Here is a 24,455-nt window from a genome sequence, read left to right as displayed (position 1 = left end):
GGCGGGGCGGACACTGGATATCGTGGGAGGGCCTGAGCTGGCCCTGGAGGAGGGTGGAGAGAAGGAAGAGGAGCCATCCAGGGTGATGCCCTTTAAAGATCCAGAGGAGAAGGCGGTGTCAAGGAGGACCCCCGACACAGGGAAACTGGGAGGGTGGTGAGAGAGGAGGGTGGGAGCTGGGTGACGGGAGAAGGTGCTGCAAGGTGGGAGAGAAGGCAGCTGGGTGGGGAGGCCCAGCTCCCAGCCTCCCAGGATGCTCGCCCTCCAGGGAGGGAGACGGAGCAGGGCTGCAGCGTGGAGCCAGCTCCATCCTGCCGACCTTTCAGGAATGGCTTGGACAAAAGCAGAATGCCGCAGGGCTGAGAGGAAGCAGGATTGTACGGTCCTTCCCCCCGACTCCGTGTGCTCTGCCCGCCTTTTGTCAGTGGAGAAACTTTAGCCAAAGATTAAACCAGAGAAGTGAGAAAATGCAGAAACAAAGGAGAACAGTCTAACGAGACTAAATAATTGTTTAGTCATTAAGCATAGTCAAGGACCTTTAGTTCCTCCCCAAGGGCTACAGATAATATTCTGAGCCGCACGTATCCTGTGAGGTGTCTTATAGGTACCGAAACCCCCGCCAGGTGGAAGTAGTGAACTACATGATGACCAGACTGTAGCCACGACCTAAGCTGCTACAATTCCAAGAATTGGCCTCAAGGAAATGGGAGCAAACTGACCCTGGAACTAAAGAGCGATTGTAGTTAAAACAATCGAGACGACGCTGGTCAGACCACCAAGGACCAATTTCAAGATGGCCTTCAGAGCTGCCTGTGCTGTTTCTGCATGGAGCCCCCTCCCTCTGTCTATAAAAGCTCTTGCGCCCTGGTTGTCATTGTGGGGGGAGGGAGTCGGCCTTTGGACAGGCGTCCACCCTCCCCCACCCCCAGCTGCCGGCGTCCAAAATAAAGCAAACTATCCTTTCCACCATCCTTTTGAGCTTGGCTTTTGAGCGGCAAGTAGCCGGACCCCAATTTCGGTTACAGGGCTGCTGTTGAATGTAATCCCTTTAATTTACTTTTACTTCTGTTCTTCATGGGATTGTGTGTCTGACTGAATGTTTTCGAGTTAGTGGGGAAATAGACATTTCACAGAAATTTGCTTTGTGGCCAATTTTGCAGGTGGCATCCATATCAGAGAGTGACAGAGGATACTCCAGTCTGGTTTGTGTCCTTTTGTTTATCTCTGAGAGGGCCAATCAATGCCCATTTCCAGGAGGTTATTGGGACCAATTAGTTAGCTTTATTGGTTTTGCTTGCACAGGGAAACCATGTAATACGGATATTTTTGATCAAGTCTGTTCAGGCATCCGTTTCATTTTGCGGGGAAGTTTCATTTTGCCTTACGCAGCGTCAGCCAAATGGAATTTTGTTCAGTGGGAACCCTATTTCTCTGTAGATATTTTCACGATTGAAGCTGTCTTCTTTTATGATGTATTACTCAGCGAATTGAAGGAAAACTTGTTGAGAAAAGACTGGTCTAGAGAAATGAACACGTGTGCCCACATAAAAACTGTACCACCATGTTCGTAGCAGCGCTGTTGACAACAGCCCAAAAGTGGTGACAACCCAAATGTCCATCAGCTGGGGAATGAATCCGTAAAACGCGTCTCTCCATACGACGGATTCAGCTGTAAGAAGGAACGAGGTCCTGACACGTGCTACAACTTGGGTGAACCTTGAAAACATCATGATACGTGAAAGAAGCCAGAGACAAAAGATCACGTATGACGTAATTCCTTTCGTATGACGTATCCAGAACAGGCAAATCCATGGAGAAGATGCTTTTGTGGTTGAGAGGAGGTGGGGGAGGGTAGAAGGGGGAGTGACTGCCGACAATACAGGGCTTCCTTGTGGGGTGATGGAAATGTGCTTCAGTGCGTTATGGTGATGGTTGCACAACTTTGTGAGTATACTAAACAACTGTGTGGAATGTAAGTTCTATCTCAGTAAAGCCTTGAAAAAATTAGGGTGCCGCTGGGAGCAGGCTCTCAGAGCTTGTCAGTAACAGCCCCTCTGGATCCCCTTCGGTCCACAGCTCTAGGCTCAGGGCTCTCAGGGATGGTTTTAGTGCAGATATTAAGGGAGGGAGGGGGGTGGACGTTTTATGGCTCACCTGTGCTGTCTTGGGCCGTGGGGGGCGGTGTTACTGACCTTTCCTCATTTGACCCGCCCGCCTGCATATGCCATGGTGAACATCATCATTTCCTCTGGCTGAGTTCCCACACGTACCCAAGTCCCCGCTGGGAGGAGGCCAGTCTGCCCATGGTGCCGCCCTCCACCAGTCCTCCTGTGAATCCCACGGGAGCCCCAGCAGCCAGCGGGGGAGAAGCGTGCCCATCCCCTCGGGCTCTCCTGGCCCCTGCACTGGGGGTGTCTCGGTGTCCAGCAGCTCTCCGTTCCTGCGCTTGCTCTGGTCATCGCCTGGGCCCTCCTGGCACCAGCGAGCGAGGCCGTAACGCCTGTCCACCCCGCAGGTTCTCATCGACTGGGTCAACGACGTGCTGGTGGGGGAGAGAATCATCGTAAAGCAGCTGGAGGAGGACCTGTACGACGGGCAGGTGCTGCAGAACCTCCTGGGTGAGTCCACGGGAAGGGCGGCCACCACGAGGGGTGGCCCCAGGCTGGACCACAAGATTCTCTACGTGGCGACATCGGTCACTCGTCTGTAAGCCGCAGCCCTGAGCCTATGGCTCCCAGGTGGTGGCCCCTGGGGCCCCCGGTCACCTGCCCTCTCGTCGTCTCTCAGGTGCGGGTCCCGCCGGAGCTCCCAGTCATGGGGCTGCAGTGGGTCATGCACAGCTTCCAGAACCGTCTGTGGCCTCTGCTGTTGGATGCATGCGTACAAGGGGAGCGCGGAGATGGGGCACGAACGGGATGCCGTCTCCTCTCTGGGGCAGCCCTCCCTGCTGGCCTGCGCCCGTCCAGCTGTGAGCACCTCCAGCTTGTGCAGGCCCATCCGGGGCCAGGGTGCTAGCGGGGGTGGCCCCCAGCCTTGCCCTTCAGGGGCACGATTTAGATGGGGCGTGGAGGGGGAGTGGCGAGGAGGGAGACTGACTGCGGATGCTCTTTTTATGTCTGTCCCCTGTGGACAGAGTTCCTCAGCAAAGTAACATCTGTAGAGCCCTTAGCATGGGGCCGGGCACAGGGCCTGGAGTCAGTAAGGGGTAATGAACAACAACACAACAAAGACAAAGACAGAGATGAAGAGTGCAAGCAGGGCTGGTGGGTCCCCCGAGTTCCTCTGAGCACCGGGCACACGGCAACCATGCGTTGACCGAGTGAGTGAAGAAAGCCCTGCCGTTTCCTACCTGCAAGGACGTGGACTCCTTTTATAGGAAGTGAAAAGGCCCTGGATAGGGTCCCCAGATCCCTGTGAGTGTGGCCCGGCAGACTCAGTGTCCCCTTGTCCGTTAGGATAACTCACCTCCTAAAGGTCCCCGGGAGGCCCAGCATTGGTGGGGTGCAGACCTGCTCCCTGGGCTCTTTCTACGCACGCTCTTCACCTCTTAATGACCCCACGGACCAGAGCTGTCCTGTGCAAGGGTCTTCCCAGCAGACCGCCTGGAGGGCCACTCCTTCCAGGCAGGGCCAGCACTGGGGTGGGATCATGTTTTGCTCCACAGGGGTGTGCTAGGGAACCTGGTTCAGGCACCTGGAGTTTGGGGGGGTGCTGTTGTGGGGGGGAGACACTGAGGGAAAGCAGACAGGAGGGGCTGGGGCTGGAGAGGGGCATCCCGGGGAGGGCTGGCCCGCAGGACGCACCCCTGCAGCTTCCCAGATCGTGGCCTGGCTCAGCCTCTGTGTCATTCTCAGTCCCGGGTCCCTGTGGGCAGTTTGCACACTCAGCACAAGGGCTCTTAACAGACGGTCCGATCTTGGAGGAAAACCTGCAGGGTCTTGTCACATAGACCTGGCTCTGAGGACATGGTGATGGATGTGGCCCACACGTTGTCTTGTCCTTGTTCAGTCGGTCCTCAAAAAGCACGTTAGCAGGAGAAGATTTGGGGTTTATTTTGGTTATATCCCGTCGTTGGTTGAATGAATATCCTTTGGCCTATTGTGTGGCAGGTGTGGAGATGCAGTGGTGACAGGAAGAAGGAAGTCCCCATGCCCCACTGCCGACACCCGTTCTGGCAGAGGGGAGAAAGAGAACTATTGTGTGGTGGTTCAACCTGAAACACGAATAGATGCTCTAAGAGAGGGACAAGCGCTAGGGAGGGAATCAGCGAGGTTCTGGGGCAGCGGGGCTGGGTCGGGTGGAAGGACCGGGCGGTCAGGGGCAGCCCCCCTGGGGAGCTGACAATCCAAGCAGGCTTCTGCACAGTTTTCATGGAAAGAACATTCCAGGCTGAGACTCTGCAGAGAGGAAGAGTCTGCAGTGTTTAAAGAGCAGTGAAAGGTGGCTGCCAGGTGGCCGGGGTGGACAGATGGGGCCAGATCACATCCAGTCCTGACAAAGGCTTTTATTCCAAGTGACAGGAAGCCGCTAGAGGATTTGAGCAGGGCCGTGACAAGGTCTGAGTTACCGTTTTAAAAGGTTGCTTGGGCTTCGGGGTACAGAATGAATGGGGAGGCGGGTCAGGAGGGGGACCTGGGAGGTTAGTCAGGGCGCTGTCACAGCAGCCCGGGCATCAGAGGAAGTGGCTTGGTCCAGGATGGAAGTGGAGGATATGTGGGAGGTTAAAGCTGGTAGAGGCATGAAGACTGCTGGCCAGGGTTGTGGCCTGAGCAGCTGGTGAGTGAGACAGCCCTTGGGAGTGGCGTGGTGGGCGGGGATGAGGAGGTGGGTGTTGCATCTGCTAGTAGGGCTGATACCCATCCTGCCCGCTCAGCTGCGGGGTGAGGGTGGAGACCAGCAGTGCAAGAGATGGTTAATGCCGTGGGCCCGGGTGGCCTCACCCGGAGGGGATGTTCCAAATTCAGTGTTTGGCTGAATGCCGTGGGCCAAGAATTAAATAAATCTCTGTTCATCTAAGCTGAGAACCCCCATCTTAAAATGAACTCCTTTAGTACAAGAATAAATCTGAAATGTTATCAAGATCGTTTAGTAACTGTCACAATTTTATTACTAAAAATGTTGGTTGGGGCTTCCCTGGTGGCGCAGTGGTTGAGAATCTGCCTGCCAGGGTTCGATCCCTGGTCTGGGAGGATCCCACATGCCGCGGAGCAGCTAGGCCCGTGAGCCACAACTACTGAGCCTGCGCGTCTGGAGCCTGTGCTCCGCAGCAAGAGAGGCCGCGACAGTGAGAGGCCCGCGCACCGCAATGAAGAGTGGCCCCCGCTCGCCGCAACTAGAGAAAGCCCTCGTGCAGAAACAAAGACCCAACACACCCAAAAGTAAAAAGAATAAAAAAATTTTTTAAATCTTTAAAAAGAAAATGTTGGTTGGAGCTTTGTTGTTTCATAGTGTATCATTGGTCCAGCCACTCTCAGCACTGTCAGGTGCTAGATTGCTCTCGAGGTCACCGAACCAGACATTTGTGATGACAGACACTTACTTTCAGCAGAGAAGGATGGAGGAGGCATGGCTCTTAGGCTGGCACTGTCCACAAGGATTCTACCGATGGTGAAGCTGTCCTGGGTTATCAGCTTCCCTCCCTCTCTCTGTAAAGACCTAGCTTCCCTCTGACTCTTGGACTTGAAGACTTGGCTGTTGGTGACAATGCTTGTTTGTTGAAACAGTCCTTTGAACTGCTGCTTTGCTCACTGCCCAAAGGAGATACTTTCTGATATTTTCAGAAGCAAACATAAGAGTGTTGTGCTCACGTACACTTTTATTATACAAGTTTTCAGTCACTTGAAAAACTTGTATCCCTAAGCCTTAGATCTAGTGATGTGGTCGTGGAAGTCTGTCTCTCAGGATCACAAGATCGGCTCTGGATGTGCATCTGCATCTCAGCCTTAGACGCCTATAAATGACGCCAGTGCCCTCTCTGGAGTAGAGTGTCAGGGGTATCTTAGAGCCAGTAGTACCCTGTAAGAAAGCCTTGCCTGCTCAAGGCACATCCTTTTGGTCCCCTCTTCAGTTGGCCCCAGCAGATGCGGTACTTGCTCTGCAGTGGCTGTGGTTGTCACTGAGTCCTGCTACATCCGCTTTGTTATCTGTGAGGTCTAACAAGAGGCTGACTTTGGCTCAGGCGGCCTTTTTAGCGTGAATTAGTTGCAGTTCCACCCCGTTTGAATATCTTGCGTAATTACTCCTAGAGAGGCAATTCTGAAGTCTCTTGTGTGTCACGTGCTTTGACATATACCACTTTGTTTGAAGAAGAGAACAATGGAAGAGAATATCCCGATACTAACAGAACGTCACAGGGTCTTGCCTGGTCGTATTAATGATGTGCTGTGACCCTGATGAGATGCATTAGTAACCTACGTGATCACGTGATCCTGGGGCCCAGGGCTGCCAGGAATGATACTGATGGAGGCATTCGGCTCTTTACTTTTCAAAGGCAGAAGCTAAAACGAAATAGGAGATTTTGGCTGAATGCCAGGCCAAAGCTGACTCCTGTGCATCTGTAGAGAGAAGAGGTCTGGGGACTGGGCCCCGGGGTGGGGGTGGGGTGGTCAGTGGTCAGAGGAAGGGCCAGCACAGGCGCCTGGAGGGTCCAGCCAGGAGAGAGGAGGAGCCAGGCAGGAGTGAGGGCGATGAGGACAGAGCACAGACCTCTGGGTTTGGCCAGCTGTGAGTCACTACACTAGTAGGCCCCCAGATGTGCCCCTCTCCTTAAGAGCAGATTCCGGGGGCAGCTGCCAGACCCTCTGCCAGGGCAAGTTTCAGGGGGCGTAACTCTCCTGCATTTGCAGTGTTGTCCAGGTGAGCCACCTGTGGGCAGTGACAATGCCCACGCTGGAGCATTGAGGCAGCTCCCGGGCTGACTGTTGTCCTGCTTCTGACTCATGGCACACACTTCTCCTCGTGAAAGGCAAGCCCTTCCTTGTGTAGTAAGTGTTCACAGCCCCGCATTCGGCCATCACTCAAATTTTCCAGCCACCGCTGAGAATCCGCCCCATCTTCCTCTGTCTGTTTCCATGCTAGGAAGATAGGGGTCCTGGCCATGCCAAAACACTGAGCTGCCCCTACAGTCCCATCAGCGGGCAGAGTGATGCTGGTGATGAGGGCGGCCCAGGACCTCGTTCTCTCCCACTTGGGGGAGTTACCTGAGACGCAGCCACAGGCGGCACCCAGGCACGGCCAGACTCCTTGGTTTCTGTTATCGGCTGAGTTGCGTCCCCCCCAGAATTCGTAAGACCTCGGGATGTGACTATATTTGGAGACAGAGTTTTTAAAGTTAAAATGAAGTTAGGGTGGGCCCTCAACCTGTCAGATTGGTGCCCTTATAAGAAGAGGAGGGCTTCCCTGGTGGCGCAGTGGTTAAGACTCCGCCTGCCAATGCAGGGGACACGGGTTCGAGCCCTGGTCCGGGAAGATCCCACATGCTGCAGAGAAACTAAGCCCGTGCGCCACAATGACTGAGCCTGCGCTCTAGAGCCCGTGAGCCACAACTACGAAGCCCATGTGCCACAACTACTGAAGCCCAAGCGCCTAGAGCCGCAACAAGAGAAGCCACCGCGGTGAGAAGCCCGCGCACCACAACGAAGAGTAGCCCTGGCTCGCCGCAACTAGAGAAAGCCCGCGCGCAGCAACAAAGACCCAACACAGCCAAAAAAAAAAGAGACTAGGATGCAGACACACACAGAGGGAAGACCAGCTGAGGATGTCTACAAGCCTAGGAGAGAGGCCTCAGGGGAGACCAACTCTGCTGACACCTTGATCTTGGACTTCTGACGTCCGGGACTGTGAGAAAGCAAATTTCCACCGTTTAAGCCACCCGCCCTGCGGAACTTTGTTACGGCAGCTGTAGCAGGCCGACACCGTTTCCTTCCCTTCTCCGTGCACGACTCCTCCTCCCCCTGGTGTCATGGCAACCAGGTTTGGCTGGCGGCAGGGACAGCAGAGATGTGCCGGGCTCCCCGTCTCTCCCAGCGGGCGAGGCTCTAGGACCACCTGGCTCTCTGCAACCCTCCTTCCTTCCCCAGGGGCCCCTGCTCTGTCCTGTCGCTGGCTTTTGAGCACCTGGGGACCTGCTATGTATTTTCGGGGGGGGGGTTCATATGGGCAGATAGCTGTGGATTATTCAGCTAAGACGTATTAGAAACAGATGGAGGGAAATCAAAACGCATAAACAGGAATCATTTCCATCCTCTGCTGAGCTGCTTTGTTTTGCCGCGAGCACTCCCTGCCCCCCAAGCTGAGGTTCTTCAGGTGTGGCTGACTCCCCACTAGAGCCCTGTCTCTCGTGTCTGTGCTGCATCTGGTCCTAGGACAGTGCCTGGTGCACAGTAGGTGCTCAGTAACTGTTTTGTAAGCGAATGAATGAATGAATGAATGAATGATTGGACTACCCTGAGCCCAGCCGATATTTTTGTGTAATGAGAGGATCCTGTAGGGGGGATATCGAAACTGCTTGTTCTCGTTCTCATCGAGGGAGGGGAGGATGGGGGAGACAGAGTTGATGGAGCAGGGGCCTCCGGAGAAAACGCCTTGCTGGGGAGTGCTGGCAGCAGCTCTGTGCCGGAGGCTCACAGCGCGTCAGGCTCCATGCCCAGCACTTTGTCATCACCCTCCCGGTTCCTGATCTCGCCGTGTCCTGCGACGTGGCTTCTGTTGTTGTGCAGAGGAGATCTATCGGGGAACCCCGAGTCTTGGAATGAATGAATAGGCGGTACGCCTGGGGAGCCTTCCTCGCCTGCCCCTTAGCGAGTGTGGGGTGAGGCATCCCTCCTACTCCGCACGGGCTGGGGCTGGGATTCAGCTTCAGTAACTGAATCTTGAGCAGATGTGACCGTGCTCGTCAGCTCCTCCAGATTGCTCCCCGCTCACTCTTGGTGAGAAAATTGTCACAGGTCTCTGAATATCTCATAATCCTTCTTACCGTGGGGTCCAGCTGTTAGAGAAAGAAGAGCTGGGAGCGAACGAGTGCAGGGAGGCTGAGGCAACCCCTGAGGCCCTTTCTACTTTCTTACCAAAGTTCTCTTCCCTCTGGGAACCCACTGGCCCAACCTCTTCACCTCCAGTCCCTTCCCCGCAGGTCACCTCCTTACCTCCCAGCTGCACCTTGAATCATCTTGTTCATTCTCTGTGCATATGCTGTTCCTGGGTGGGACACCCACACTTTAATCCTTGAACTCCCCGCCCCCCTTTCATCCTGGAGTGATTTTCTTTCTTTCTTTCTTTTTTTAAAAAGAATTTTATTTATTTTTGGCTGCATCGGGTCTTCGTTGCTGCGCGCGGGCTTTCTCTAGTTGCGGCGAGCGGGGGCTACTCTTCGTTGTGGTGCGTGGGCTTCTCATGGCGGTGGCTTCTCTTGTTGCGGAGCACGGGCTCTAGGTGCGCGGGCTTCAGTAGTTGTGGCGCATGGGTTCAGTAGTTGTGGTGCACGGGCTTAGTTGCCCCACGGCATGTAGGATCTTCCCAGACCAGGGCTCGAGCCCGTGTCCCCTGCATTGGCAGGCGGATTTTTAACCACTGCACCACCAGGGGAAGCCCCCCTGGAGTGATTTTTTTCTAAGAGGAGTGACTTGAAAGTTCAGAGTTCCGTGGCTCAGCATCCTGGCAGTCCCCACTGTTGGCGATGACCTGCTCCACTCTGCAGCCCCACAGAGGATGGGGAGACCTCAATGCAGCCGGTTGACCAGGCGGCCCTGAGCCCCTCCAGCTTTTCCTTACACTCTGCCTTTTGCCCTTGTCCTTCTTGTTGCAGAAAAACTGGCAGACTGCAAGCTGAACGTGGCCGAGGTGACTCAGTCCGAAATAGGGCAGAAGCAGAAGCTACAGACTGTGCTTCAGGCGGTGCAGGAGCTGCTGCGGCCCCATGGCCGGGCGCTCCAGTGGACCGTGGACAGTGAGTGGCCGCCAGGTTGGGGGAGGGGAGCCCGGCCTCTGAGCTTCCTGCCGTGTCATTCGTCTTCTCGTCTGGCCTTGTGGGGTTTTTTTTTTGACATCTTTCTTGGAGCATAATTGCTTTACCATGGTGTGTTAGTTTCCGCTGTACAACAAAGGGAATCAGCCATATGCATCCGTATATCCCCATACCCTCTCCCTCTCGCGTCTCCCTCCCACCTCCCATCCCACCCCTCTGGGCGGTCACGGAGCGCCGGACTGATGTCCCTGTGCCGTGCGGCCGCTTCCCACTAGCCATCCGTTTTACGTTTGGTAGCGCGTGTATCAAATCCGGTCGCACGCCTGCCCTGAGGGAGGTAACCAGGAGAGGAGTGTGTCAGTAAGGGACTTAGTCACGCGCGCAGTGCTCTGGTTTCCCCAGGCTTCAGGGCGGAGAGGCACCGTTTCTGGATCCAGAGAGACTTCCAGCGGGAGTCTTCCAGATTTGGGTTCTAAGACAGAATAAGCTCTGTGGGGTTTTGGGAAGGACCCTCCACCCCGGGTACCGATGGCACCAACACCCAGTGAGCTGTGCTGCTGGTGACTCACCGATGCGGGTCCTCAGAAGGCGATTCAGGCCGACCCCCGGTGTATGTCTCAGAGAGCACCGGCGTTAGGAATACGTGGCATCACAGTATTTCCAGGCAGGACATAAACCCAGAAAAGTGAGGCACTGACCAGGACAGACTGGAAGGGGCTTTTGCCCTGCTGTCCTTCCCCAGCACCGTCCCCACGGCAGGGCCGCCAGGGGCGGCTGAGATGCTCTCCCTGCCGCCAAGGGCCCCTGTTCTTGGGTGAGACCAAGGCTGCAGTCAGGTTCACCCCTGGCTTCTTGGCATCGAGACCTAGGACAGACCCAGGCCCACCGCCTGGGTTGCAGGGCTGGGGGAGGGGAATCAGTAAAGCCCTGGACAGCATGATGATAACCGTCCACATCCTGGAGAAAAGCTCGTGGCCGGGGCTGGCAACCAGGGCCCTAGGTGGGGCAGGAGGCACGTCTAACAGCCCCAGGCACCGTCTGCCCCGCACCCGAGATAATAATGCACATTGTTGTGGTGGGTAAGTGCCCAGGTGCCCTGTTTTTCCCGGTCTTTTCGCTTCTCTTGTGCTGACTGTATCCTCCTGCTCATTCCCTCTCTTCACCACCCAGTTCATTCCTTTTACAGACAACATGCTTTTGAAAGTGCTTGCATAAGTCACCTGAGGTCAACAGGAAAGAAAACATGAGAAGCCGGCACTAAATTCACCCAGGCTGCTCGTCAGCTTTTCTCCGTTTTTCCGTGGCCTATGCTTCTGCCCGTGGTTTTCCTCTGAGGTCTCATTTTCACTCAGTATCTTTATTGCCTCCCCCCTCCCGCCCCCCTTTTTTCTTTTTAAATTCAAGTATAGTTGATTTACAATGTTGTGTTAGTTTCAGATGTACAGCAAAGTGATTCAGTTATACACATATATATATATATATTATTTTTTTTCAGGTTCTTTCTCCTTATAGGTTATTACAAAATACTGAGTATAGTTCCCCATGCTATACAGTAGGTCCTTGTTGGTTTCACTGCCTTTTGGACGTGGGCTCGGGGTTCCTGTCTCATGATCTAAAGCAGCCTCCTTCCTCCCTCCCCGACTAGCGATTCACGGGAAGAACCTGGTGGCCATCCTCCACCTCCTCGTGGCCCTGGCCATGCACTTCCGGGCCCCGATCCGCCTTCCCGAACACGTCTCCGTGCAGGTGGTGGTCATACGGGTAAGTATCGCCAGCCCCGCGGTCGGCTTGCCCGCGGCTCTGCCCCAGAGGCTCCGGTTCTCGTTCCTCCTCTAGTTTGCCTGCTTTCTTCTTTTTCCCCTTAAGAGACTACCTTCTCTTTTTTCCTCTTGACGAAATGTATGCCTTACTCTGGCTTCAGAGTAAATGATGGAGCAGAAACAGTGGCGTTGATCTGAAGAGAGGCAGATTCAAAGGCGTGAGTGCGTGGAGGTTTACTTTTCCACATTTTGCAAAAGAGCATTCATTTCCCTGCAGAGCCAAGTAGCCGGGATTCAGGCCTGTTGAATGAGCTTACTACTCACTGGAGAGGGCTGAGACCAGTGGAATGAAACAGATACCCCAGTACCCCAATCAAAGCCTCTCTCTGTTCCCTCCCAATTACACCCATCATCCCCCATCATGTTTTTGAGGGTCGACTCTCTTGCTCCACTTGGAAAAATGTACCTGGGAGCCAGGGTCCTTCTGACAGAGGTGGAAACACCTTTCTTGTCGATTTCCCCTGCGTTCAGGGGCACAGATCCTGCCTTGGCTTTGTGTGTGCAGTCTTGTCCAGTAAACGTGTATTAAGCACCTGCTGTGTCCCTGTTTCCCTCGCCCTGGTTACCGGGGGCACTGGATGAGGAAAGTGCGCTCGGGTCCTGAAGGATCTGCTGCTTCTGCCAGAGCGCTGAGGTTACGCTCGGAACATGGATGTCTCTCGTGTTTCCGTTCCTGGAGGTGTCCAGCTCCACACTCTCCTCTGGTTTTTAAACTTACCAGTCCCGTGGTCTCTGCGGTCTGCAAGGCTCTGGCTGATCCTGTGTTTTCCGAAGCCGTCTGACCCCTCCGTTTACCCCGGGAGCTTGGCTCCTACCTGATGGGCAGGAATGTTCCTTTCTGGCATCAGGCGAGGGTTACCTGCCGTTTGGCCCCGTTTGCCTCCTAAAGGGGAATGTTTGTGGTCGGTGGTGGTGTCAGGGACAGGGGACCATTCCTGCCACCCTCGTCTTGGACTCAGGATGGTCGGCCGGGAAAGGCTTCCCAAGGACACGTGAGCATATGGTTCCCAAACCCATGTACGTCAGACTCTGAGCCCTAGGAACACTCTGCAGCTCAGTAATTGGGGTATTTCCTTTCAGGCCTGCACTTTGGTCCAAGAAAATTTTTGGGGTTTGCAGAACGTTCTACTCGCCCGGGCAAACACTCGCTGGCGCTTCCTTCCTTGACCAAGGTCACAGGAGGACTCTTTGGGCCACTCCCAGAGTGGGATGAAGCGGGGAGGGGAGGCCCCCGGCGTCTGGCTGGTCTCAGGTCTTAGAGCTGCCCCTGGCCTGTTCCTCTGCGCCTGGTTATCCAGTTGAGATGGGGAGATGTAAGAAGTGTGTCAGTTCGTGGAGGGATGGAGTGAGGGAAGGGTCGCGTTTGCTACCTGGCAGTGTGGCCTTGGGAAATCACTTGATTTTCCTGAGCTGCAGTGCTTTCCTCAAAAAACTGAGATTCTACTACAGACTTTTAAAATATTCAGCCTTGGGACTTCCCTGGTGGCACAGTGGTTAAGAATCCACCCGCCAATTCAGGGGACATGGGTTCGATCCCTGGTCTGGGAAGATCCCACATGCCCCGGCGCAACTAAGCCCTCGTGCCGCAACTACTGAAGCCCGAGCGCCTAGAGCCCGTGCTCCACAACGAGAGGAGCCACTGCTATGAGAAGCCCGCACCGCCGCAGCTAGAGAAAGCCTGCACGCAGCAACGAAGACCCAACGCAGCCAAAACTAAATTAATTAATTAATTAAAAATATTCAGCCTTGTCTGCCCCATACCCAGCCCTGGGCCCGGTATCTAGTGGGTGCCTGATGCACATGTGATGTGTGAATAAGTGGATAAAATGTCTCCGGGCCTCCCCCGCCACCGTCCCCCGTGGGCACTCCTGAGAATCAGCCAGGGTGAGGCCGTGGGAAAGCTGATGGGCCCCGACGCCTGGCTACTCTTCCTTCACTAGAACCAGTGGTGAGAGTTCCCTGGGAGACCGAGCTCAGGAAAGCTTGGGGATCTTGGATCTCGAGAGGCGTCCAGGTGGGCTGCCCAGCAGGTAGCGAGCTCCCCCGTCCCTTGAGGCGTTCAGGCAGGGGCTCACGGTGGCGGCTGGGTTAGCAGGCTGCCGCGCTCCACCCTGAGGTCCGGGGCACAGCACCGCCGCCTCCTTCCCCTTCCCCACCATCGTTGCCTCTCCGTACCCACCGGGCTCCGGGACAGCTGTGTCACACACCGTGTTAGTGTCCTAGGGCTGCTGTAACAAAATCCCACAAACTGGGTGGCTTAGAACAACAGATGTTTGTCCTCTCACATAACAGAAGCCTGGGCTTCCCTGCTGGCGCAGTGGTTGAGGGTCTGCCTGCTGATGCAGGGGACGCGGGTTCGTGCCCCGGTCCGGGAAGATCCCACGTGCCGCCGAGCGGCTGGGCCCGTGAGCCGTGGCCGCTGAGCCTGCGCGTCCGGAGCCTGTGCTCCGCAACGGGAGAGGCCACAGCAGTGAGAGGCCCGCGTACCGCAAAAAGCAAAAAAACAAAAACATAATAGAGGCCTGAAGTCCGAATCAGGGAATCGACAGGGCCCCTCCGCAGGCTCTAGAGGAGGGTCCTTCCTTCCCGCCTCCAGCTTCTGCCGGCTGCCGGCACCCTCGGCTGTCCTGGGCTTGTGGACAGATCCCTGCAGTCTCTGTCTTCATCATCACGCGGCCTCCTCCCTCTGGTCCGTGTTCCTATGTCTCTCTTTTCTCTTCTAAGGACACCAGTCACTGGGGAGGACCCACCCTAGTCCGTTATGACCTTATCTGAACTCATTACATCTGCGAAGACCCTATTTCCAAATGAGGCCCCATTCTGAGGTTCTGAATGGACGTGACTTCCGGGGGGACCCTGTTCAACCCAGTGCACGTGTGTCGTTTCAGCCGATGCCTCCCTTGTGTCCCTTCATACTCTTGACCTTTCCCAGCTGCAGGGCGTCGAGGAGTTCTTTGGGAGCGGAGATGTTTCTCCTGAGACCTCCTACAGCTGCCAGCTCTCAGAGGGCAGGAGAGCAGGGGGGGCGGGGGTGGGGCAGGTTCCAGCCACCAAAGGGTCACCCGTGTGGTCCCCTGCAGTCCACGCCCCGAGCATAGCTCGGGTGTGGTGCTGAACCTTTGTTTAGTTCTCTGTTGTCCCCAGGCTGGCCTCCCGGCCCCGGGGCCATCTGTCCACGGCCTCAGCTGCCCGCCTGCTCTGTCTGTCTGCCCAGGTGTTGATTTATTTGTTCATTTTGGGGTTTTCAGAAGCGGGAAGGCCTGCTGCACTCCAGCCACGTCACGGAGGAGCTGACCACGACCACCGAGTAAGTGGACCCGCTGCTCTGCCCTCAGGCCCTCCTCCAGCCGGGGACCCGCACACACAGGGGGCGTTTTCCCCTCCCTGTCCCTTGACCTTGAGATGGGATTTTATCGCATGCGTCCACCCTAGCTTTCTATCCTCCGTGCACTTGCTTCAAAGTTTGTTTTGTTTTTGTTTTGCTGAGGAAGGGCCAGATAGCAGTTTGGTTTGGTATTTAAATGAGAAATTCTAGATCTTTTATTTCTTCCCAAATGAGCAAATACGTGTGACATAGGAATTAGAACTTACTTACGCTGCCTGAAATCTTTTCTGGAAAGAGACAGGGAATAATAAACAAGAAAAATATAACTGAGCACATCCAGAATCTCTTATAAGGAAGAAAAGGATGAGGGGAAATTTAAAACAGCGAACTTTCATATGGTAGGTATGTTAAACGCTTCAAAGTTTTTAATGTTGGAACTAAGTTACTCTCCAAAGACTTTGGACTGTCATTCCTTATTTTGGAAGGTGAGCTTTAAGAATGTTGAGAGAGGGGTGGGGGAGAGGTGTTTAGATTGGTCCAAGGGACGTGTTGTCCTGATTCATTTAGCCGTCTGTCTTAGCCCCGTCAGGGGGAGGGAGCCATGCCTCTAAACTAGAATCTTCCTTTGATGAGATAGTCCCGAGCCATCCCTTGCCTCTTAGAGAAGGCCAGAGGGCAATTTTTAAGAAGTCTAAAAGGCTGCAGATCTGTTGAAAATAGCAGATCAGATGGCTCTGTTTCGCGTGTGGTTTTTAGGAGGCATACCCTGTAAAGTATCCTTAAAATTCACTGCCTTTGTGCCTCCCGACTAAACCTGTTTCAGATGAAACAGAGCATTAAAAATGGATCGTCTCAGCTCACCCACCTGCTCAGTTCACAGAGTGATTAATTACTGTGTCATGAATTCATGTATGGTCTTTCAAAAAGCGAGCTGACACAGGAAACCGCTCCTGGCGTGGGAGCTGTCAGGTAGATGGGAGAGACGTGTGGCCTGGCGTGCGGCCTGACGTGTGCACACATCTGCTGCAGGCCCACGGAAGGGGGAGTGGGAGGGGTAAGTGGTGCTGAGCCTGGCACGGGGGGCCTCGGGCAGCCCGCTCAGCCCATTCAAGAGCAGGAGGAGGGCGGCTTGGGGGAGTCAGGGGCGCACTGGCATCTTACCCATCATTGTGTGACAAACCACCCGACCCAAGGGGCTTAAAACATCGGTCATTTTATTTGCTGACAGGGGGTCGGCAGTCTTGCGGGTGGTGCTGGCCCGGTGGGGGCCACTGTCCCTCCCTGTGTCTCTCGTCCTCTGGGCTTCCTCCCCGGTGCCCTCAGGGTCCCCAGAGAGTGAGAGGGCAGCTGCAGGTCCCTGGACCCCCGCATGCTGTGTCCCCACCTTCTGTGGGTCAGAGCAAGTTAGTGGTCACCCTGGATGGGAGGGGGAAGGCAGATGGCCCACCGAAGGGGGCAACGGCCAGGACCGTGGCGGGGGGGCATGCTGGGGGGTGTGCAGCGATGGGAAGAGGCAGTGCTTGGCTTTCCCAGTCTCGCAGAGGGTGAGAGAGCCCTGAGAGGGCGGCGGGGGGCAGTAGGAGCTCTGTCACCAGAGCCGGCCCCTGGGAGCGTGGCCTCAACGATTCACAGCAGCACCCGGGCAGAGGGCCTGCTTGGAAGCCCAGAGGCTGAGAGGACACAGTTCCCCTCCTTGAGGGCTGGCGGTCTAGCTGTCAAGAGAGGTTGTGTCTGTAGAAATGTGAAACCCGACCCAGGGGCCTTGTGGGAAGTGCCGTGTGACCCTCAGGAAATTTCGGGCGCGGGGGAGCACCCCGAAGTCATAGTGGAGAGAGGTTTCCAGCAGAGGCCGACCAGCCTCCTGCCTGGTCTCCCAGGCTCCAGGTTTGCTCTGTCCTACGGGTCACCTCCTCCAGGAAGCCCTCCCTGTTTGCCAAGCAGGAGTGGCTGCCTTCCTTTTAGTTCCTATAGCATCTGCTTTATGTCATATTTCTGGTGCACGCGGGCCGTGTGGAAATGTGGGTTCATGAGTCTCTCTCACCATCAGGCGTCACGCAGGTAGGGCCATGCGGTGTTTATATCTGTATCTCCGTGGCCTGCACATAGTAGGTGCTCGAGAGACTATTTGTTAAATAATATGGAGGCAAAAAACTTGAGTCTAGAGGGATTTGGGGATCAAGCAAAGGTCTCTTTGCCTCTCAGGACGCTAGTACACAGAGGGCATTCGTGATCTCAGATCCTCAAGGAGGAACCAGCCGCCTGTCCTTCGTGGTTTCAGCTCTTACCTTGAATCAGGGCCCAGCCTGTGGTTCTCCAGCATCCTTTAGTTTTGTGATTCCTTGGAAGTACATCGTGCTCACTCCCAGAAATGTGACCTCCGGGTAATCTGCACTCTTGTATTTTAAAGTTTAAACTCAAGGTTTAAACTCACGGTGCTGGAAGACCCGTTTTCTGCTAAAATGCTCTCTGCGTTAACCACTCCCGTGATTAAACAGCCACCAAATGGCATTAAAAGGGTGGTTTAAATAATGATGGGAATTTGCTGCAGGTCTTGTGCAGTTAGAATCCACATAAGCACCTCTCGTTTGTAATTAGAGCGGGGGGGGGGATTTATCAAAATGTGACTTACATTTATATAAACAACCCTTCGACTGGGCAGTAGGGGGCTCCGACTTGCCAGTCACCTCCGCCACCTTCTACCATGCTGCTTATTAAACGGGGTTCTGAGCAACCCGTCTGATGGTCCTCTCCGTTCTTATTTGCAGGATGATGATGGGTCGGTTTGGTAAGTAACCCAGGGGTTGGGGAGAGGGGCTGGGGAGTCTGAGGTCGCCGGGCACTGTGGGGCTGCCCCAGGAAGCCCCCGGGGTTCACGCAGTCACACAGGGGCAGCAGGGCCCTGGGTGGGTTTTGGCATGTGGTTTGCTTCTCAGAGCTGTGGGAGCCTGGTCGGGAATAAGCAAATTACGGTGGAGGGAGTGAACCAGGATAAAAGGGAGGGTGGCGATGTCCCAGTGAATACAGAGCATAGTCAGCTAGCCAGAGGGAGCTTCCTTATGGGATGTATTTTCGTATATAGTTTTCCACCTTAAAATCTCCAGCTTAACAGACCTTAGAGTCAGGCAGCCTTGGCTCTGGTCCCAGCTGGGTGACCTTTGGCCTGCTCCTTCACCTCTCTGTTGCCCATCTGTGAGATGGGACCTCGGGGTTGTTGAGAGGATTTCGTGAGAAAATAAATGTTCACTCTGTTTGGCCCAGGGCCCGACTCTCTCTCTTCGTGTTAGTTTCTCTATTACTGTTACTGTTAGTAATAATAAACTCTTGCTGTTCCCAAAGAACTGTTCCCTGCCCTGTTAAAGACCCACGATCCCATCTTCATCTCAGCGAGGGATGGCAAATAAAGGGGCAGCTTGTGGCAGTGTATAGGCCCTTAGGGATGGGAAGCCCCAAGCTCTTGGCTGCAGCAAGAAGCAGCCTGCGCCAGGCTCACCGCTTTGGGGAATATTTCAAAACAAGAAGCCCTCAACCCCCCCCAGATACCGTGTTCTCCAGGGAGCAGAGAGGGGAGCGTGGCTGTTAGAAGGAAAAGTGGAAACCACATAGAAGATTCCCCCCGTGCCTTGTGAGCCTGCCAGCTGGAGCTGGTCCCTAGCTGCGGGGGCCTCGGGGTGAGGGGTGCACCCCAGAGGCACCCACGGGCTTGGCCACGGGGCCTCTTTGACCTCATGGCGATTATGGGGAAGGATGGCACTGCTGCCCCTCGTGTACAAAGAGGGGATGAGGCTCTTTAGTTCTCAAAGGTCTTGAACCAGAGAAAATGCAGCAATTACATGTCCTTAAGCTTTCTTAAGTAGTTCTTGAGCCGTGCTGGGCAAATTCAGTCTTCACTATTTTTTTAAAGTGGCAATTCAGTTCTTTTTAATGGCTTTATTATTAAAAAACATTTAAAAAGGGAGAGGAAAGGAAGCCTCCTGTGTCCAGTTGCTGAGGGCGCACACAGGGTGGGGAGGGCAGCTCCCAGGGCGGCATGGGGCGCGCAGAGTGGGCGACGTGGGCGGCCTGGCCCTGCCCTGGGTCTGGGCGGGGGCCCATTGGGAGGGGGTGCCTAGAGCACCCTTCTGTCGCTTCCCTGTCCTTTCTGCGTGGAGGGGCTCAGAGCCCACAGAGGCCCGGAGTTGACTTGAGCGGGGCCCTTGGAGCATCTTTAAGTGTTGCTTCGTTTTCTGTGTGTTTTCACTTCCGTGGGCGGCATGGGCCTGGTTTGAGGTTTGGGGGGCTCTGGGAGACTCAGTTCGGCTGGGGGCTGCATGCGGCCTCCCGTGCAGAGGGGTAGAAGCTCGGCCAGGAAGGCTCTGGCAGCCCTGAGGAGGGGCCCCTGAGGGTCTGGCGGACAGGGTGGTGGCTCCTTTTGAGAGCCACCGGAGACGGCTGAGCATCAGGGGCCTGTGACACCCTGAGAAGCCGAGGAGTCTGGAGTCGTTCTCAGTACTTTCAAGGCCGCCCATGCTCGTGAAATGCAAACAGGCAATTAGTGGGTGACAGGCGACTCATCTGCCCCCAGTTTTGGCTTCTGCTGACACAGGCCCCGAGGCCTCCTGGTTACCCAGATATGCGGCAGCTTCCGCTGGCCCTTCTCCCGCGGCAGCCTTTGGGGCCCCCAGAGCCCCACGGCCCTGCTGAGGTTGAGGTCAGACCCCATCACCTCCCTCCGGGGTGCTGGTCCCCCGATGGTCCCTCGAGTTGGTTCCTCTGCACCCCTCAATCTTCTCACTGCCCCCAGCTTGCCGTAAGCTAAAGCCGCAGCCCTTGCCGGGGCCTCCCAGACCCCCTTAGACCACCCCTCCTCTCTGCCCTCGTTGCTCCGCCTGCATGTCTGCCTTTAACTTGGATATCTATAACAGGCTTTTTACTTTGCTCTGACTAGAGCTTCACCACTCTTCAGCTCTTCCTATTAACAGATTTTTTTAAAAAAGAAAATTCAAGCACGTATCAATTCTATTTTAAACTCTTCATCAATAGATTCACTCTCTAGAACCTAGAACATCTGAATTCTACCATACTATCTACCTTTAGAATCCTGAATGATTTTACAAGTTTCATTGTCTTTATTTTATTTTGTTTATTTTGGGCTACGCTGGATCTTCGTTGCTGCCTGCGGGCTTTCTCTAGTTGTGGCGAGCAGGGGCTACTCTTCATTGCGGTGCGCAGGCTTCTCACTGCGGTGGCTTCTCTTGTTGCGGAGCACGAGCTCCAGGAGCGCAGGCTTCAGTAGTTGTGGCACGAGGGCTTAGTTGCTCCCAGCATGTGGGATCTTCCTGGACCACTGCGCCACCAGGGAAGCCCCCCTTTCCAGCTTTTGTACTCTCAGTAGCCTCGGCCGGAAATGCTCTCCCTCTAGATCCCTCCGTGGCTCACTGCCTCAGCATCTCCAGCTCCACTTACCAGGGAGGCCCTCCCTGACCCCCCGGCCTGAATCACCATCCGTCCCCTGGCTTGCCACCCCCCGCCCACCTGCTTAATGATTTCTTTATTCATCTCTTTGCTCACTGGGAGCACTTTGCTTTGCGCCCTGCCTGCCAGGCTCAGGGGGTCTGGACAGTCGGGGACCCTCGTTTGGCCCTTTGCTCCTTCCCTTCACATGTGGCTCCCTGAGCTGTATGCATCCTGGGGGCTGGAGCATGTCTTCCCCGAGCGCATCCCCAGCCCTGGGCCGCACACGTTCCGGGAGCTTCCGAAACAACAGGCAGACCCTCTTTGCTTGGCTGATGTCTGCCCCGGGGCAGGGGTTGGGGGGCCGGGTAGCTTCACTAGGAGCCGAGTTCTCGGCCTCGGTTTCTCACTTTAGCACTCTGAGTGGGGGATGGGGGGGGCTCCACGTTGCACCTCCCCCAGGAGCCCCCTCCCCACCTCCTGTTGGCATCACTGTCCTGGCTGAGGTGGGTGGGAGGCCCTTCTCTCCCCAGGGGAGCTGGGGAGCTGCAGCCTGATCTCCATGGCAACGAGCTTGCCGGCTGCCTCTCCCTCTCCTTCGCAGGCGCCTGTTGGGGAGAAGAGAGGCGCCGGTCTCCTTGTAGCCCCTAGTCTCTCCCCATCACATCTCCCCATTTCTGCTAGCACCGCGGCTGGATCACGCCATTCCTGGTCACCACCCTCCACAGCTGCTCACCCTGTCGATGGGCCCAGCCCTCTTAGCCTCCCCGCTCCCAGGCCTCGCCCCCTGGAACCCACTCTTGGCTTTCTGCTCCCTCTGCCTGGAACGCCCTTGCTCCTTCTCTTGCCCCAGCGAGCCCCGGCTCAAACGTCGCTGCTCCCGTGTGAAGCCTTCCTCTGACCCCGGGCCTGTGTCCACGTCCCCAGGCTCGGGTGCCTCAGAGAGCAGGCCGGTCACACGGAAGAGGGAAGTGGCTGGAATATCGAATGATGAAGGGCTGCCCCTCAGCCTCCGTGTTGTGTGCGGTGGGGAGTTCTGGGGTCTGGGGCAAACGGGGGAGTCTGTGGCCCCCGCTTCCACGGGCAGCTCATTGATCTGGGGGAGGCGGGGGCAGAAGGGTCACTGTTGCGTCAGCTTCCATTTCTTCAAGAGGGTCCAGAAATTCAGAACTTTTGGACAGATCTCCCAATTTAAAAAATGTTGACTCAATCAAAAACTATTTTGTTTGGAGTAAACTAAGCGTCCCTGAAAGTTGAACTTGGGTAGCCACTGGGGTCCCCTGGCTGATTTGGCCGCTTTCTGCATCTTTCAGGCCTTTTTGGTACCCGTGCTTTTGTACTGTCTCCCTCAGCCTGTGCCCCTCCCGGGGGCGGGATGGCTCCCTGTTCACCCCTGTGACTGCGGGGTAGGATGAGAAGGCATCAGTGAACTGAGCATCAGTGACACACCTGCCAGGCAGTGGCTTGGCCCTTCATTCACCATCTTGCTTAATTCTTACACTGACGGTGAGCCTCGGGACTGTTTTCACTCCGGCCTTATGGCGGGAAGCGCTTTGCCTGAGTCACGGGCACCAGGCTCTCAACTGTATCTGTTTTCATTCTCAAGGCCACACACACCGCCGGCCGTGATGCCACTTAGTCCCCCGGGCGCAGGTGAGCGGGGCGCAGGGGCGCTGGCCTCCAGACCCTGCGATGGCTCCCCTGCCGCCCTGACTCTGCCAGCCCAGCGGTGGCCCAGCTAAATATACCCAGCCGACGTCAAGGCTGCTCTCCTGGGGGTTTTCTTAAGCTGCATTCAAAGTTTGTGTTTTGCTTTGTAAAGATTTAGCTTTTCTTCCCCCCTCTTAGCAGACTGTCTTTTTGAGTATAATCTGACTTAGGTGATTATAAAAAGAATTTACAGCTGCTGCGGTAGACAAGCTGGATGAGGGAATTCTGCGGGGCTGGGCCTCTTGGTCGCTGTTGGCCTTTAGGTGAAAGAAGTGGCATGCCCCTCCCCCAAACGCACTCCCCACCCACGTGTTACACGTGTGTGTACACACCGCACACGCCACACACACGCCTTCCTCTTTGTCTCTCACCTTCCTTCCTGCCACCCGCCCCCAAGGCCGAGGAGGCGGCTACCTGGTCTGGGCTGGACGAGGACGTGAGCCGCCTGCCAGGGCCCTGGCCTGTGGATGCTGAGTGCCTGCCTTTTGGGGCAGCCTCGGGGGAATGGCTGGGATGCCTCCTCCAGAAGCCCCAGCTCCGGCTCACCGAGTCCTGACCTGCCTGCTCTTTGCTGTTTCTCCCCACACCCCTCTCCCTGGGTCAGGCAGCGTTGTCCTGAAGCAGGCCCTGGGTTATCTCTGGTTCTGGGCTCCAGCCCCCTCCAGACACGTGGAAGGGTCTTCCTACCCCAGCGCCCCAGCACTCCGTGCTAGCGTTTGGGTCCAAGCCCCAGCAAGTAATAGAGGGCGTCTCTGCTGGCCGAGGTCGTCTGAGCATATACCACCCACAGGCAGCCTGGGGGGATGGGTGGCTCCTTGAGGACAGGAGTGGGGGCCCCAGGGCCTTCCAGATGCCCTCCTCCCCCAGCCCCTCGGGCCTGGCAGTGACTCCCCACAGTGCTGTATCCACCCTGGAGACCTCAGCCCTCCTGCCTGGGCTCCAGGGCACAGTGGGCTCTGCCCCCATGTGACCTGCCGTGGCAGCGTCTGGCTAGAACCAGGCCCCCGGCCCCCAGCCAGCCCTGCTCCTGTCTTGTCCACTGAGAGCTGTGGTGCCTCGGCCTCCCGTGACCTCACAACTGAAAGCGAAGGGGCTGATCCTGTGTTAATTTGGAAGACATGGTTGGGCCCAGGAGTGGCAGTTAGAGTGGGTCTGGGTCCCTGGCAGAAGGAAGGTCCCTGGGACACGGTGGAACGGGTCACTTCAGGCCCTGCAGGTGTTCCAACAGAGGTGGACACCCCGGGGAGAGCAGCTGGAGAGGGATCCTGAGCAGATTTCCTGGCTCTTTCCTTTGTTCTGAGCACTGGCTGTGGGCCCTTCACTGTTCTGGGGCTGGTGACAGTGCAGGGAACAAGTGAGACAGTGATCCTGCCTGCAGGGAACTGACAGTCCAGCAGATAAAGAAAAATAAAATGTGCTCTCAAGTAGCGAATAGGTGCTATGAAAATTGCACCAGGGTAAGAGGACAGATAGCAGAAGTGGGGTGCTCCTTTAGAAGCAGATGGTCCTGGAAGGTCCCTCAGAGGAGGTGACATCTCAGAGCAACCTATGGAGGTGAGGCTGGTAAACAGCAGGTGCAAAGGCCCTGTGGTGGGTGTGTGATGGAGGAGCAGGGGGAAGCTGGTGGGTGGAGTGAGGTCAGGGAGGGCGAGTGTGTTGCGGGGGGAGGTGATGCTGAGCTCACTGGACCCTATGGGCCCATGAGAGAGAGAGTGAATTTTATTCTAAGAGTGATGAGACGCTGGTGGATAGTTTTAGTCAGGGCAGGGATGGGGAGGGGCAAGAAATGATCCAGTTTACACTTTAAGGGGCTCACTCTGCCTGCCAGGGAGAATGGGTGGGAGGGGCTGGGAGTGTAGGAGGGAGACCAATGAAGCAGGAAGTTGTAGCTGCCCACCCCCCCCCCCCCCACCCCCACCCCCGCCCCCGCCCCGGTGAGGGGAGATGGGGCTTGTATGGGGGTGGCAGCCATGACCAGTGGGGGAGGTGGTCAGATTTACTGATAAGATTTACCAATAGGACGAGTGTGGGGAAAGGGAGAGAGGCAAGGACGCCTCAAGTCCTAGGATGTGATGGGGGCGGCTGTCCAAACGCTACCCCCGTATTGTAGGTTGAAAGACAGAAACCAAGTTAGAAGGACCCTTCAAAGCATCCTCCTTGATTTTTTGCTTCTCATCAGCACCCGCCCCTCGGTTCTGGCAGGGATGTA

General features: G+C 55.8%; 1 protein-coding gene across 2 annotated transcripts in view; it reads left to right on the top strand.

Annotated features, from left to right (window-relative positions):
* The window catches only part of PARVB (parvin beta), a 111,920-nt gene that overhangs the window by 72,821 nt on the left and 14,644 nt on the right, over positions 1-24,455 (top strand). For both annotated transcript variants that reach the window (XM_007453927.1, XM_007453928.1), the window contains 5 exons: positions 2,516-2,618; positions 9,803-9,943; positions 11,607-11,722; positions 15,030-15,088; positions 17,872-17,891. In XM_007453927.1, the coding sequence (XP_007453989.1) occupies positions 2,516-2,618; positions 9,803-9,943; positions 11,607-11,722; positions 15,030-15,088; positions 17,872-17,891 (439 nt within the window). The remainder of the gene's footprint in view (positions 1-2,515; positions 2,619-9,802; positions 9,944-11,606; positions 11,723-15,029; positions 15,089-17,871; positions 17,892-24,455) is intronic.

Source organism: Lipotes vexillifer, unplaced genomic scaffold (genome assembly GCF_000442215.2).
Source record: "Lipotes vexillifer unplaced genomic scaffold, Lipotes_vexillifer_v1.1 scaffold382, whole genome shotgun sequence".
Classification (NCBI taxonomy): domain Eukaryota; kingdom Metazoa; phylum Chordata; class Mammalia; order Artiodactyla; family Lipotidae; genus Lipotes; species Lipotes vexillifer.
The sequence above is the reverse complement of the archived record's forward strand: the minus strand, read 5'-3'. Positions and strand labels throughout refer to the sequence as shown.